General features: G+C 32.5%; 2 protein-coding genes across 7 annotated transcripts; one reads left to right on the forward strand and one right to left on the reverse strand.

Moving 5' to 3' along the window:
- Positions 1-418: 418 nt before the first annotated feature.
- On the reverse strand, positions 419-5,698 carry LOC113511110 (elongin-C). Of its 6 annotated transcripts, none has more exons than XM_026894703.3 (4): positions 5,543-5,698; positions 4,365-4,462; positions 2,627-2,837; positions 419-1,290 (listed from the first exon to the last, which is right to left on the reverse strand). In XM_026894703.3, the coding sequence occupies exons 2-4, from the start codon at positions 4,453-4,455 to the stop codon at positions 1,149-1,151; spliced, it is 444 nt and encodes a 147-aa protein (XP_026750504.1). In that variant the 5' UTR covers positions 4,456-4,462; positions 5,543-5,698; the 3' UTR covers positions 419-1,148. The 6 variants fall into 6 exon arrangements, with proteins under 6 accessions (XP_026750504.1, XP_031767963.1, XP_026750505.1 ...); XM_031912103.2 differs by lacking the exon at positions 5,543-5,698 and adding an exon at positions 5,422-5,463; XM_026894704.3 differs by lacking the exon at positions 5,543-5,698 and adding an exon at positions 5,128-5,258.
- Positions 5,699-6,335: 637 nt separating this feature from the next.
- LOC113511025 (zinc finger protein PLAG1-like) lies at positions 6,336-14,582 on the forward strand. The gene has a single exon (XM_026894585.3). The coding sequence runs from the start codon at positions 6,695-6,697 to the stop codon at positions 8,267-8,269; it is 1,575 nt and encodes a 524-aa protein (XP_026750386.1). The 5' UTR covers positions 6,336-6,694; the 3' UTR covers positions 8,270-14,582.
- The last annotated feature ends 94 nt before the right edge of the window (positions 14,583-14,676 follow it).

A 14,676-nucleotide genomic window follows, 5' to 3' on the forward strand; every position in this document is an offset into this window, starting at 1 on the left:
TAATTTCCCACAACATTATGCAAAATTAAACATTTTTTGTACAATAAAGAGTTTATTAACAAAATACAAAGCGACAATTATTAAGAGATAGAAATATTTGTCAAATGAGAGCTAATAGGTTATACGAAATTGAATTTCTGGTTTGTTTTCTTTATAAATTTCAAATTCTTTTTATAGCTCGCTAAATTTGTCTACCTTCAAAGTACAGAAAGAAAAACAGTCTTAACAATTTTCTCAATTAGATTATGTACATTTAAAAAAGTGAAATACTTGATGAATAATTAAGAAATTTTCATATGCACAAGTCCACTGATTATATACATTACAGCGAAACGATGAATTCATAGAATAAGTATATATTATTAACAAATTTACAATCAATCATTTTTTATTAAATCAAATAATAAAATTTTTAAAAAAGATAGATTCCAACTTCAAAGTAATTTAAATGTTTTTTTTTTCCTTATAATTACTTTTATTACATGCGTTTTGAAAGTTCAATGAGAAATACTTCACCATGGTGTTGAACTTTTATTTAAATATAAAGAGACAGGACCTTAAAAACTATGACTCTCGCTCTATGGTGTCCTGGCAAGCAGGTAAAGTCAGTATTATATACCTTATCAATTTATATGTTGTCCTTAGCACTTTTAGTCTAGCGCCACAATAAGCCGATCTTTAGTCGCCGATCATACGCGACAAAATGCTCGTAAATAAATATAAATAAAATTGTAATTAATTTGCTTGCTCTAGATCACATTGCGCGAAAGATCGACAACACGACATTGCGCTTTTATTAAATGACGCTATACATTTTGCAGACGGTCTGCGTTTTCTGTTCGAGTGGTGCTGGCCTTAGATTAAAAACGCATAAGGTAACCGACTGTTTTTGTTTTTACACTGTTTTTGAATTTTAATCACAGATGAATTATAAATCAATAGAGCATATTATTTTCTGTATATCATGCGGGTGAAGCCGCTGGGTACTTATAAAAGACATTCCAACTATAAAAAAATCCAATCGATTCTACAAAATAATTGATCTCTTGAGCTATCATTTAGTAAATAATACAGACAAGGTGTAGCTATGCCAAAATGTGGAGCTACTTTAATTGTAAAGATATTTTCTTCATTTAACTCCTAAACATTTAACAGTCCAGGAAGTTAGCAGCCATGAGTAGTTCGAGAGCAATCTCTGGAGCTATCGGGAACTCTGGAATCTCAGTGGACGAGTTAGTGTAGCGGACCTTGTATGTGAAGTACATGCATACTTTCTGTAGCACATGTGATCTGTGGACAATAATTATACATATAATATATTAAACATTCATTATGGACAATACTTAGATTATAGAGTGTCTCCAGTGAAATGTTTCGAGAAAACGGGTAATGAATAAATATGAGTGATTCCTTTACAACTTCTATATTTATATTGTCTTATAAATTCTGCATCGTTTTAATACGTAAACACTTATATTTATTAAATCAAGTCAAGATACACTTTATATATAATACTGATAAAAAAAAAAAAAAAACGAGTCCGCTGATTTGACAATTAGTTGACAAAAACTTGACCCATGTTTGAGGATCGAGGCTCTATCTATATTCTCTAAGAGACAATATAAATCATTATGAGTAGATTCCGAAACTAACATTACTCCTTATTTCGCATATGATAATGCCACTCACTGGTCTGATGCTAGGATAAATTGTACTCAAGAGCCTCTGACATTGTTTACCGAGAGGAAAGGGATTGTTAGTAATACGATATAACAGCCCCATTGCTAGTAATATACCCTCCCTATGATGTCGACCTCCATGCTATTGTCCCTGGAAACCATAATGGTTAATTCTCTACCTACCTACTAAATGATTTCCTTTCATCCTTACTTATCATCCTGTCACTAGTTGCCCGCTAGAGTATACTGATAGTACAAGCGGGGATACTATTTCATTTTCACGCATTAAAAAACGTGGCTTACCGGACGACGGTTTTACATGCCCTCTGAAGCACAAATCAAATCAGAATCAGTTAAAATTGATTCATGAATTTGAAAATTATGATCTTGGTATCCTTAAACCGCAGTCAAGAATTATCTGACTGAGCTGCCACTGTTCTATGATAGCATTAACTAAAAAAAGAAATTTCAATTACTGTGGTAATTTCCCGAAATTACCACATTTCCTAAAAATTTACTATTAAATGGAGTTAATGAGTTCTAAGTAAACTTGTATTATTTATAAAATCAATAATTTAAGATTGTGTTCATTTAAAAACCGATTTCAATAGTGGGAAAACCAATTATTTAAAAACTAAACTACTAAATTGATTTTGATAAAATTTCTGAGACCAATCTGAAAGTATATCCTTTCAGATGACATAGGATTTTTCCAAATCGATTTATAAAATGACGGAGTTAGTTAACAAACATAGAAAATATAACGGAATTGAAAACCTTCTTCATTTTTGAAGTCAGTTCCTTATTATTACATAGTTTGAGCATGTCTGAATCCTATTCAACATATAGGTTTCAAACAGGCTACGTACATAATATACACTTTTATTTCAGGAAAAATACTGCTATTATATTATATATATATTTCATTACAAAAACATAACACTCACGGTATTTCTCTAAAGTTGACTTCATTGGCTTCGTTTTCAGCAAATTGGCCGGGGCCACTCAACATGGCTTTGATTGTGCCCGAGGTAAGAGCATGCTCCCGTTTCACTATGAACTCATGTCCATCAGACGATACCAACTTCACATACATGGCGTCGGGGCCTTCGCAGCCGCCGTAAACTTTCTCTTCAGATGCGGCAGACCCGCCTGTTCCTAATACAGTAAAAAAAAAATTATGCAACATGCAAACAAGATGATGGTTTGAGGGGAAAGGTTTGCTAGTAATAGCAAACCTTTCCCCTCAAACCTCAAACCATCATCTTGTTTGTTTTACAGCAGACTACCAGTCCCTTTGTTAGAAATATAACCTGTCAAGTCGACCTCCATATGTTCTCCTTTGGAAACCATAGTGCTAATTTCTAGGTGTGTATAAGATTTTAGGTTATAATTTAAGACTTTATTGTACAATAAAGTGTTACAAACAAAACATATTAACAGTATAAAATGTCAGTTTTGTTGTGGTTTTTTTTTCTAATAAACTTCTGAAACAGCATAACAGATTTTAATGAAATTTTATGTGTATTATTTGTTCAAAGTTCAGAAAAAATGGGCCTGGTAGATGGTGGTAGGGAAAAAAAAAGGAATGTTTGTAAACAGACTGAAAATCCTTACTAAAACTATAAATGTGAAAGTGAGTTTGTTTGTTACCTTATACTGCCTTAATGGCTTAACTAATCAGTACTTATGAAATTTGGTATACATATACTATACCAACATTTATATGGGATGAAGAAAGCTACTTTTTATCCCACACTGTAAACATATCCTAGTCATGGGATTAAAGTCGTGGGTATAAACTAGTAACCATATAAATATCGTATGTTTAAATTGTTAATTTTTTATGACTTACTACCAGGTTTAGAATACTATTATCTGATAAGAGAACCTATACAAGACTCAGCAGCTATTCTTTTAAAATAAATTAATCACATATAATAGTTATCACAAATAATATATTTCACTATAATCTCATTTGATAGTAGATTAATAAATTATATTTCTATATAAGCTAGCACTAATTGTTCACAACTATGTAGAGTGAATTATGTAACTGCTTCTAGGTAGCATATCTTGATAAAACATATGCCATATTTTAAATTCGACTTTCAAGAACACAACTGTGAGAACTGTATTCAGTATGGTACAAAAAAAAAAAAAAGATACAGACAGACAATAAAAAATTCTAAAAATTGTTTTAGCTTACAATTCATATATGTTTTTTTTTTTAATAAATTCTGTGTACAAATATTGTCCAGTTACAATTATAATGTATTACTTGTTCTTTTATTCTTATCTGTTAAATTTCAATAAGCTTTGTATATATTTGAATGGGTCCCTGAATGGTTTAGATTCACAACTGTACCCATAGGTGCATTTAAGAGGACTCCAAGTTAGCTGTACTCATCCCGGGATCAAAGAGAAGCTTCACAAAGATTTGTTGGAAAGTATGTATTTAAGCAATAAGGGGTCAGGCTTCTCCTGAAAATTAATTTTAAATATGACAATGAATGTACTCTGCGAGCGATGTGTTAGGGTTCTAGGATTTTTATCTTTAATAAAAATATATTTTTTCAATATAAATTGAAAAAAATCAAATAAGCCACTCAAAAGAAAAACCAATGTTTGGGCAAGACCATATCTATCGAGTTAGTTAATACATTTGAAATTATTGTTACATACCAGAAGCAGCAATACTCCCAGAGCGTTGCTCTTCAGCGACGCTAGTAGCAGAGGGGGCAGAGCCCGCTGATCCAACAATTTGTTCTGACATGTTTTATCTGGAATAACAATGATAATATACTTACATCATTCTTATAGTATTGTATTTATTTATTAGCTTATATTGTATGATATTCTAATTATTATTATGATATTCCAATAATTATAGATTGAAAATTTTTAAAACAGGCAGCATTTGTATTTGCATCCTTTTTGCAATACTAATGAAATGCTTTTGTCAGTTGATTATTGGAATATAATTTTAATATTTTAATAAGATTTTTAATATTATTAAAATATTCAATTGCATTTATTATTACTTTATATTTTATTAATTAATATAGCAACTACAGGTGAAAGATACCACTTCTCATCAAGTGAATCAACAATTTCTTTGGTATTTCATGTTGCAAAAAAATAAAGATGTTTTCTTAAACTACTGAAGTGGCAAACAAATATATAGTTTATCTGAACGTAAAAGGTTACTAAAGTGTATAAAGATAAAAAAAACTAACAAAAACCAGGCAAACCTGACAAGTTTATTCAGACAACTGACACTAACTTAAATATTTATTACGGGTAATCAATATTATTAAGATATCATAATATAAAAATGTTAGTCTTTTCAAAAAATTTGTATGGTAGCAAGACTGGATTAAACCTAATCAATTGCAAAAAGAAATGAAAATTGATTTAGAATTCTTGAAGATATAATGCAACATACAAAAAGCAATGAATTGAAAAATCACTTCTTGAAGTGATTTGAAATAGTACTGTGAATTATTTTGAATGTAAGATAATTTTCAATGCAAGAAATAACGTTAAAAAACGCTACAGGCTATTTCTAACTGCAGGTATGTAATTTTCGAAGTCACTTTTATCTACAGGTAATAAATGTTATCTAGTTACGAATGCGCCGACCGCTTCGCATAACAGGAGTTTATGTATTCTTAACAATTAATTTCTTTTAAATATTTAATTATAAATTCAATACATAATAACAATTAAAACTACTTAACTATGAGAAGTATTAAGACAATAATCGACATAAATAGAACACAAGAAAAAAAAAACGTCAATGATTAATGCAATTATATAGCAAGATAGAAAAAAATTACAACAATAGGAATTATATCTACCTTGGTAAATTAAGAAGACAAGAATTAAAACAAGCTAAATTTCTAAAATTGTAAAGATCTTTTTGTTTTTTATAATATAAATATAAATTTTAATAATATCATGAGGTTACTGAAATAATAGCACAGATTAAAAATTATGACAAATAACTGACACCTTATAAGACTGCTTGACTGTCAATTAAGATTTTTACTAAGAAGAAGAAATTACAATTTCAACGCATTATAAAAGATATTATTATATCGTTATCCATTATTTATTCAGTGCTTTAATTAAATCAATTAGAAACACACATATACATTTTTGTAATACAAAAAATACAGATAGTTAACATAGGTTTTTAATCATTAGTGTCTAAGTAATTGACAATCTACGGGTTTCTTAAACAATAATTGTTGAGACTGCTATTACTCATTGAACGGTTAAGTATTAATGTTCTGGTTTAGTCATGGATGTGACTTTCTATATACGTATCGTTTTAAACATGTACATCCAAATAAATAAAAATTCTGCACAAACTGATCTAATTTAAAATAAAAAGAGTACTGTATTTAATATATTGTCATGTAATTTTTCACGTCCAGTATTTCGTCCTCTTTATTTTTGTTTTTGCCACATTTGCACTCCAAATGTTTGGCATAAAAATGAATTAATCTTTTTACACTTACTACTAAATACCAATCAATTTTAATGAGTTTAGAACGTGATGAATAAAACATTAAATTTGAACGCGACTTTTCGAAATCGTCGACTCTATAATCGGCGAACTTTTTTGACATCTCCGAGTGGCTTTTGGTTGGCTTTGACTCTACTTTGGCTTCATTTATTTTGACATTTGAAATTCATGTCAATCGCTACGTATTTCTTTGAAAAAAGTCGATTATTCATCGTTTTTCATTCTTTCTCGACTTTCTTCTTTTGACCAGAAGTGTATAGAGACGTAACTGCTTCATCCGTGTGTGTTATAAGACAAGAAGGTCCAGAAATTCCGCAAGAACCATGTGACACGAATACGAAAGGGCTACCAGACCGTCAATGTGACAGAAATGTTTTCTGCCATCACGACGAGCCAGTGCTACCGCGGACCCGAAACGACCCCGACGCGTCATAAACGAGAAGAGTTATAGGGAAAGCGCGTTAAAAATGAGCGCGAGATGGCCAGCCCGCCACCGAACCCTAGAGAAGGCGAGGAGGGCGGCTCCGAGTTCACGGAGGAGTCGAGCGGGGAACGCGCGACCACCCCGCAGAAGACGTTCATAGCGCCGCCCGCGTCACAGCTGCCCACTAAGTTGCAGTATGTGGCTCTTGGTGCGCCAGGGCCCAGTGGCAGCATCAAGCAATGCTTTAGAACAGTGAAGGCAGCGCGACGCGTACCCACACTGCCTCGGCGGATACGCGAGGGCGAGGCGGCTGTCGCCGGCACGTCGGCTGCCGGCCCAGCTGCCTCGGAGCCTGAACGGCGCACACGTCGCGACCGCAGCAAGCGACATGTGTGCACTACTTGTGATAAGCGCTTCTCTAGCCCTGGAAAACTTAGTCAGCATGTCCTCTCCCATACAGGTGAGCTTCCTTTTTCATGCAACCTTTGTGATAAACGGTTCAATTCTAAATTTAAGCTGGTGCGTCATAACCTAATTCACAGTGAGGCTCGAGCCTTTGCATGCAACACTTGTGGTAAAACTTTCAATCGCAAAGATCATCTCACGAATCATGAAAGAGTGCATAATCCAACTAAAAGACTGTATACATGTGAGAGGCAAGATTGTAGGAAATCATATACATCTTCATTGAGTTATCGCAAACATGCAGCTCTACATTCTGCAGAAGAAGGGAATTTACAGTGTAAAATATGTGATGAGGTATTTAGTACTCGGCAAGAAATAGTTTACCACCTAAAAGTCCACACAGGGAGCCGAACTGTAAAGAATGAGACTGATAAGAAGTTTACTTGTGATCACTGTGACAGGAGGTTTTTCACAGCGAAAGATGTGAGGCGGCATCTTGTTGTGCACACAGGTAGGCGAGATTTTTTATGCCCTCACTGCCCACAAAAGTTTGGACGTAAGGACCACTTAGTAAGGCATGTCAAAAATGCTCACCCTGAGGAATCATGGAGGTCAGCAGCGGTTGGCACATCCAGTGAACCAACACCAGAAGCCTCAACCTCTTTTGAAGAAACATATCCTGAGTTTCAGATAGAGGGGAGTGATTTTTCTATATGGAAACCACCTTCACCTAAAGAGAGTGTGCCAGAAGGTCAAACCAGAGTGCCTTCATCTGAAATCATTGTAGAAATACCACCTGAGCTTGAAATTAAATCGGAACCTTTAGAAATTAAATTGGAGGATCCATTAGATATAAAGCTAGAAGAGCCAGCATCACCAAGTTGTGAATTGCTGCCTAGCGACTATCCTGTCATGTTCATGGTACCTTCACCATACTCACAGACGCCATCTACCTTGCCGTACATGACAACACAACCTCTACAGGAGCCCATGACGCAAGCCCACTTATTAGATCCTGCAAATGTTCAGTCTCTGTTGATGGATCCAGGGGAGGGACCATCAGGCCTGTCCAGTGAGATGTTAGGACTTTTAGAAGAAAGTGAACCTACATCTACACCTACCTATATGGGTGAAGAGGGTCGGCAACAACGATTGCCGGCGTTCACACAGGCCTTTCAAACGGCGCAGAGCCCGAAGCCGCCGCCGCCGCCACCGCCCCACTAGCCTCGCTGCATAGCGAGATACCTTCATGCATTTAGCTTATGTGAAACCGGATTACCTCATTAGGTAAGGTAGGGGTAAGCTGTAAATAGTCGGGAGAGCAATGTAATGCAATTGTAATAATGGACTTGATAACATGTAAGATGTATGAAAGCTAGGGGGTGTGTGCCCTCCAGTTGAATTGCCAAATTGTATATTTGTGTTTCAGGTATACCAAAATATTTCCGAATTCTACATGAATATGTGATCTAGTCGTGTATGTACTTTCGGAATTTGTAAATTGTTTATTTATAACATACCTTGTGTGATCAGTGGAGTTTATAAGGGACCAACTCTGTGCTAAGTTCATTATGCGATCATTCACATATTGAACATGTTTTCTATGGGTAATGGTGATGGCGAGCAGAATTTAGTTTGAAGGTATGGATGGCTCTTGAAAGCAGTAGGCTATTACAATATGTTTCAGAGAGGCGTGCTGCTTTTGACGCGAAGTTATGATACAACAGAGCATATCCCTTGTCTGTCAATAATGTAGATTCCGAATTCTGCTAGAATAATGACATCAGATCTGTTTAAAGCTAGAATGTATTTCATCTATATGTATGTAAGTGTAATAACAATGACTGTTGGAGGTATGGGATTAAATATCATTCTATTGTACAGAATGCTATTCAAGTCCTAGGAACCCGGCAGGTATGAGCTAGAAACTAAATGCAATATACCTCAGAGACACTTGTGTCTCCTTAGAATAATAAGAGAACTAATTGGGTCTGTCTGATGAGCAAATCACTAGATAAACTGCAGATATCTTATAAATCGCATTGTGTTTTCAACTAAATGTGCCAAATATGAGATCATGGACTAGAAAACTTTAGAATGCTTCCAATTAATAGAGTGTAGAATTCTTTTGCTCATTAGACGCATACGAAACATAATTGAGCAGAATTTATGAGTGTTTATTTGACGATCCGTCAGCGACAAAATTCAAATGTTTGCCGATTTTGAACAACCGAAAACTATATTTTTATAGGGGGAAAAAAGTCCGAAATTCATACTAAGTGTCTTGGCTTATTTTTAAGATTACGAGCCAAATTATGTTATTTGTTAGTGTGGAAACTTGGTGTAAGTGTCAGATGATTGATAAAATATAGTGAGAATTTAAACAACTTGGAGTGAAATGGAAAGGTAGGACAGCTGGATTTATTAGGTGCCTTGCATTTCTAGAAACTGATAAATAACTGATTTGTGTAAACTCTAGCATAGTCACTAATCACGATAAGAAGGCGCATTTTTTAAATTAAAATTATATAATTTTTTTCCTGTCAAATTGAAATTAGAATTTACAGACAATATATCGGGGTAAATTCTAAGGGTAAATTAAGTACATACTATACAAGTGTTGGTATTCTTCTTTGCGTAGCTTTAAAGCCAATGTCTGTAATACTAACAAAGGAATACAATATATAATTTTTGTTTTGGTTTATAACTATTAAAATGAATGCCGATATGAAAGATAGTTTGAAAGAAAAGTCCCTAATACTAGATAATTTTTTTGGAACATTCGTATAATTTGAATGGATGGATCATTATTTATAGAGAGCTTTGAATGTGAAAGTGAATAGCTCTAAGTGGAGAGGAAGACCAGACCAAAGAAAAGATGCATGAGTTGTGTAAATTATATGTAAGTATATAAAGGGTACTATGGCGCCATAAAAATTGGTGCTGTTAGGGTAAAACAGGGGTTATCAACAATATAGATTTGTAACTGCTAGTTAATAGTGTTAAATTTTGGCCTCAAATTAGGCTCAATATTGCTAGGCACTTTATTTTCGCGTAAATCAGCTTGAATTTATTATTTCTTAAACTGCTCCCCTAGACAACATACATACAAGAGATTCTATTTATCGATAGAATCGTTACGCTCAGCGCTCATATGAGAAGGAACAAGACTGCGCATGTCGCTATCTCAATCTATTTCATAGACTCGCTAGCGATGACGATATTATCAATTATAGATTCGTATGCAATTTGTCTAAAGGGGCTGGCGTTTTTGGGCTGTGCCCATAGATTTTTTTTTCTTTTTTATAGATTTGTGAACTGTCCTAGTTTGAAGACCATGCAGTTGGTGTGAATGTGTGGCACTTGTGTAGTTGAGGCTCACTGATAGATCAACCGACTATTTTGTTATCGAATCCCGTTACCAGTTTTACTATTTCGCACTTGTATTCCTGTTTTATTGTCGTTTCAATTGTGTTAGTACATCAATTATGGATTGCTAGTTATCAATAAAAATAGCAAATTTAGTAGTGACAAAATTATGGGACCATTACAGAAGCAAACTTTATCAATTCTAATGAATTATCAAAATCGGTTTTTAGGATAGAGATAGTGTGCACAAAAAAGTACGGTTGAAAAAAAAACCCTACTTTTGAAGTTGTTTAAAAGCACTTATGGATTTTGATTATAAAATGTTATACTCTCAGAATATTGTACTTATGTGTTACGATAGTTTGTTAGTGCTTATCGTGAGTATTATCTATGCTATAGTTTACGATCAGTTACATTTAATTTGCTATAGTCTGCCAGTTTAATTTTATTGGAACGCTACCGAGATTTTAAATATTTATTATTAATTCTGAATTTCGATCTTAAATATTTGCTTTTTCAAATACTTAACTAATTCAAATAATAATTAAGTATGTAAGTTTTACCGGAAAGTTTATAATTAGGCACCACCTGAAAATTTATAAGTTATTTTAAAGTTCTTATGGGTTTTATGTCTACACATAAATCTATGTATACACACATCTTCACATCTCACTATCACACATCTAGGTATACACATAAAACAAATATTATCATTTTTTTTTTTCAATTCGGTTTAGTAGTTCTGAGACATTACATTGTTGTAAAACGAACACTCTCTGTACTACTATATATCTTCGGTTTCTGTAATGTACAGAGGGCCTACCATGAAATGTTTTCCGAAATTTCGGAGCCAAACGAAACACAAATTTGATGTTAAAATTACATGCCGTTTGGAAATATTAAAAATGTTAAAATATTGTTCCTTTGGACTTTTATAATAGGGTGTATGACGAACGAAATGTTAAACTCCATTTATTGGTCCGATTTTGGTATAAACAAAAACACGAAATTGGGTCCGAAATTTCGGAATTTCATTTTATGGTAGACCCGCAGATATATCTACGAATATATCTGTACATTACAGAAATCGAAGATTCACTCGGACAATATATAGAGTGGCTAGTGTAAGTTGTACAAAGAGTGTGTTGAGATTGTGTTCAAGTTTACGTCGATAAGTTTGTATATAAATCTGAGTTTCTGAAACTGTACATTAGTTGTGCAACAGAGTTTTCGATACAAATTATTGACCTAAACGATACACGTACTAACCATTGAAGGTTGAAGTGAATGCAGTTTTAGTCAGTTAACTATAAACACGCCACTTCTGCTGGGTGACAGACGTATGTATACTCTTTCCTTACCATATCAGCCGCTAATTATCCATTGCTGAACATAAACCTTTTATTTTGGTAGCCAGTAGCCACGCTTGGCAGGCGGGTTGACCGGCGCATCTTTGATGTTTTAAAAGGAACCTCGGCTATTAAGTTTTCCTTATATATACCTTACCTTACTATAGAATACCGCGCTAGAAGTTAACAAGCTATAGATACCTACCTATTTTAAGTCTCGGCTGGTTTCACCCTTGTATATGTCTGTACTCTAGCAGTCGTTATGCCTTGCCTTGGTATGGAATACCGCGCTAGAAGTTAGCTGGCTATAGTTATACCTACTTATTATAAATCTCGGAAGTGTTCCATACAACTAGAGCAGTCTTAAGCCTGACACTGCTTTGTTTACTTATGTAATATAAGTTTTAATTATTGGTAACGAATGATAATATGTAATACATTTAATTTAAGGTCAATGTTTGGCGTCTAGTAATGACAATTGGCGAGGACTGTGCGTAGAGATCCAATGTTGCAAACGCTTGTTATGTAAATAATTCTAATCTTTTTAGGCTAATAGGACTATAAAAAATTTAATCTACCTCAATTGCAACTTATTCTTACATCTAGAAATTTAATTACTTTATTAGGTTAGTGAGAGTGTTAGGTACTTTTTCTATTTGAGAAGAGTGATGCCGATGTGGCCAGACGTTAGATACGAATGGGGTTCGAATCCCCGGCTTGATTGTGCTGATGTGATTAGAAATCTTTATTGATATATAAACATAAATATGTATGAATTCGCTTCATTTTTGAATATTTAGATTCACCACTCAAGATGGCATAAGTTTTGAAATGAGTAATACAGAAAGATCTGGGTTTTAAAAAGTCGTCAATTTATTTTTAAAATGAAAATATTAAAAATTTGTAGTTTATAAATTTAGGTACTTTCTATCGCACACTTAAGTAATAAGAGAACGTTTGATACACACATATTTTTAACATTTATACATATTTTCTGAGAACAATTATCATAAAAGATTTCTGCAAAATGTTTTTAGACGTACCACGTCGAACTTGTGCGGAAATTTAGAGTAGGACATCGGTACACTGGAAATATTTTGCATTTTATAGTAACGAATAGATATATTTTCATTTCAGTCTATTCCTTTGAATCCCTAGTCATATACAATAGCAGTACAGAATATATTCTCAAATAAGCAGTTAAACTGAGTGATATTTACTTACCAATCTGATATAATGTGTTATACAATATATTAGTATTCTTGTAAGGAGCAAGCATTACAAAAGTACAAATCTAACAGATATAATATATATATATATATACATACATACATATATATTATAGATTTCCTCGTTAGTATTGGAACAGAATATACAACGACATATGCAATAAATTTTTTATAGATATTTAGATTAAAAAATAATATATAATACTTTAATGTTTAACATATCAAAGACTAGCATTGGCGCCCGATTTTGTTACGTTTTGAATGTTTCTTGATTATATCATAATGGTGGTTCATTACATTATGTATTATTTATTTAACAATGTAGTTAACAGATGTCAAATGACGATAAAATAATTATATTGTTTTGTAGCACTGAAAGTGTTCACATTTTCTTTTGTTTATTTTTTATTTAAGTAACTGGGGATGTTTGCGCATAATAGTAAAATATATATACTTATTATTAATATTTTCACTGTATGTTATTGTCACTCCCCAGTTTTTTATAGTATTTTTTTTTACCAGGTAATGAGTTTGACTCATCGCATTTTTTTATAATAGCAATAGGTATGTTGTATAATACCAAATACTTTTTATGCTTACAAATTTGAATTTCGAATATTTTTGTATAGATTTGATAATTGCAACGAAATATTACGAGTAAGGAATTATTGTAGTTACCGTATTCATTTTTGTTAAATCAAATACAATTAGTAATATTGAAGGATAATTAAAATAGCATACATATTTACTGATGTAACACATTTATTAAATAATAAAAATGGTCAAAACCTGATATGAATCATAAAATTAAAAAAAGATACAAATGTTATTTTAAGGAATATTTTATATGTATATATAATATTGTAAATGTTTATATACAATTTATAATAATAGATATTTCTTAATATCAAATTTTACAATATAATAATTCCTTTGCTCGTAATAAAATGTGACACAGATCAATAGTAATACGTAATTTTGGTATATATTATACATTATATAACATAGTGGCCTTAATAAAATAAAAATAAAAAAATTAGATTGTTTGAAATAAATAATATTTTTAGAAAACTATAAAATTTTAATAGAAATCTATTTTTGTTACGCTTTTTCAAGTAATATGGCATTTTATATATTGGATGTTGAAAAATGTATTTTCTGATTATCATGTTAGAGTTGGAAATAGGGTTTTATTAATTGTTCATAAATAGTGATCATGATAAAGAAATATGATGTAAGTGTAGCTCCAAATGTGTTCTTTATCTATTAAGGTAATTAATTGGCGGCTAGAGAATAGAAGATATTTTTAAATTATTAAGCCAGTTGTATTATTGTTATAACTATGTATAATAATTGATGTGAAAAAGAATTTTTAATTTTTATTCCACTTTTTTTTTTAATAAAACCTATTATTTCCGATTTTAACCGTCCGCAATTATACGGTAGTGTTGATATAGTACTGATTTACCTACCGAGTGTACCCTCGCAGAATATAGCCAGTATAAAAAAATGATAAACATTGTACCTGGTCGATAATAAAAAGATGTAATATCGTATCGTATCTTCATTGTAATAAATATTTTGAACATCTCTTATTTTATTAATTTTATCAACAACTTCGACCTTTTACACACTAGGTTTAAATAAGAACCTATGTCCTTCCTCAGGTTTTATTCCATTAAAA

The sequence above is a fragment of the Galleria mellonella genome, unplaced genomic scaffold (genome assembly GCF_026898425.1).
Source record: "Galleria mellonella isolate WM207_F2 unplaced genomic scaffold, CSIRO_AGI_GalMel_v1 utg133, whole genome shotgun sequence".
Classification (NCBI taxonomy): domain Eukaryota; kingdom Metazoa; phylum Arthropoda; class Insecta; order Lepidoptera; family Pyralidae; genus Galleria; species Galleria mellonella.

Bases quoted from the DNA above. Each gene is read 5' to 3' on its own strand.
- LOC113511110 (XM_026894703.3), bottom strand. From the start codon at position 4,455: ATGTCAGAACAAATTGTTGGATCAGCGGGCTCTGCCCCCTCTGCTACT. The intron at 2,838-4,364 runs GTATGTAACAAT...TTACTGTATTAG, and splicing joins TGGGAGTATTGCTGCTTCTG to GAACAGGCGGGTCTGCCGCA. The intron at 1,291-2,626 runs GTGAGTGTTATG...TATTGTCCACAG, and splicing joins GTCAACTTTAGAGAAATACC to ATCACATGTGCTACAGAAAG.
- LOC113511025 (XM_026894585.3), top strand. From the start codon at position 6,695: ATGGCCAGCCCGCCACCGAACCCTAGAGAAGGCGAGGAGGGCGGCTCC.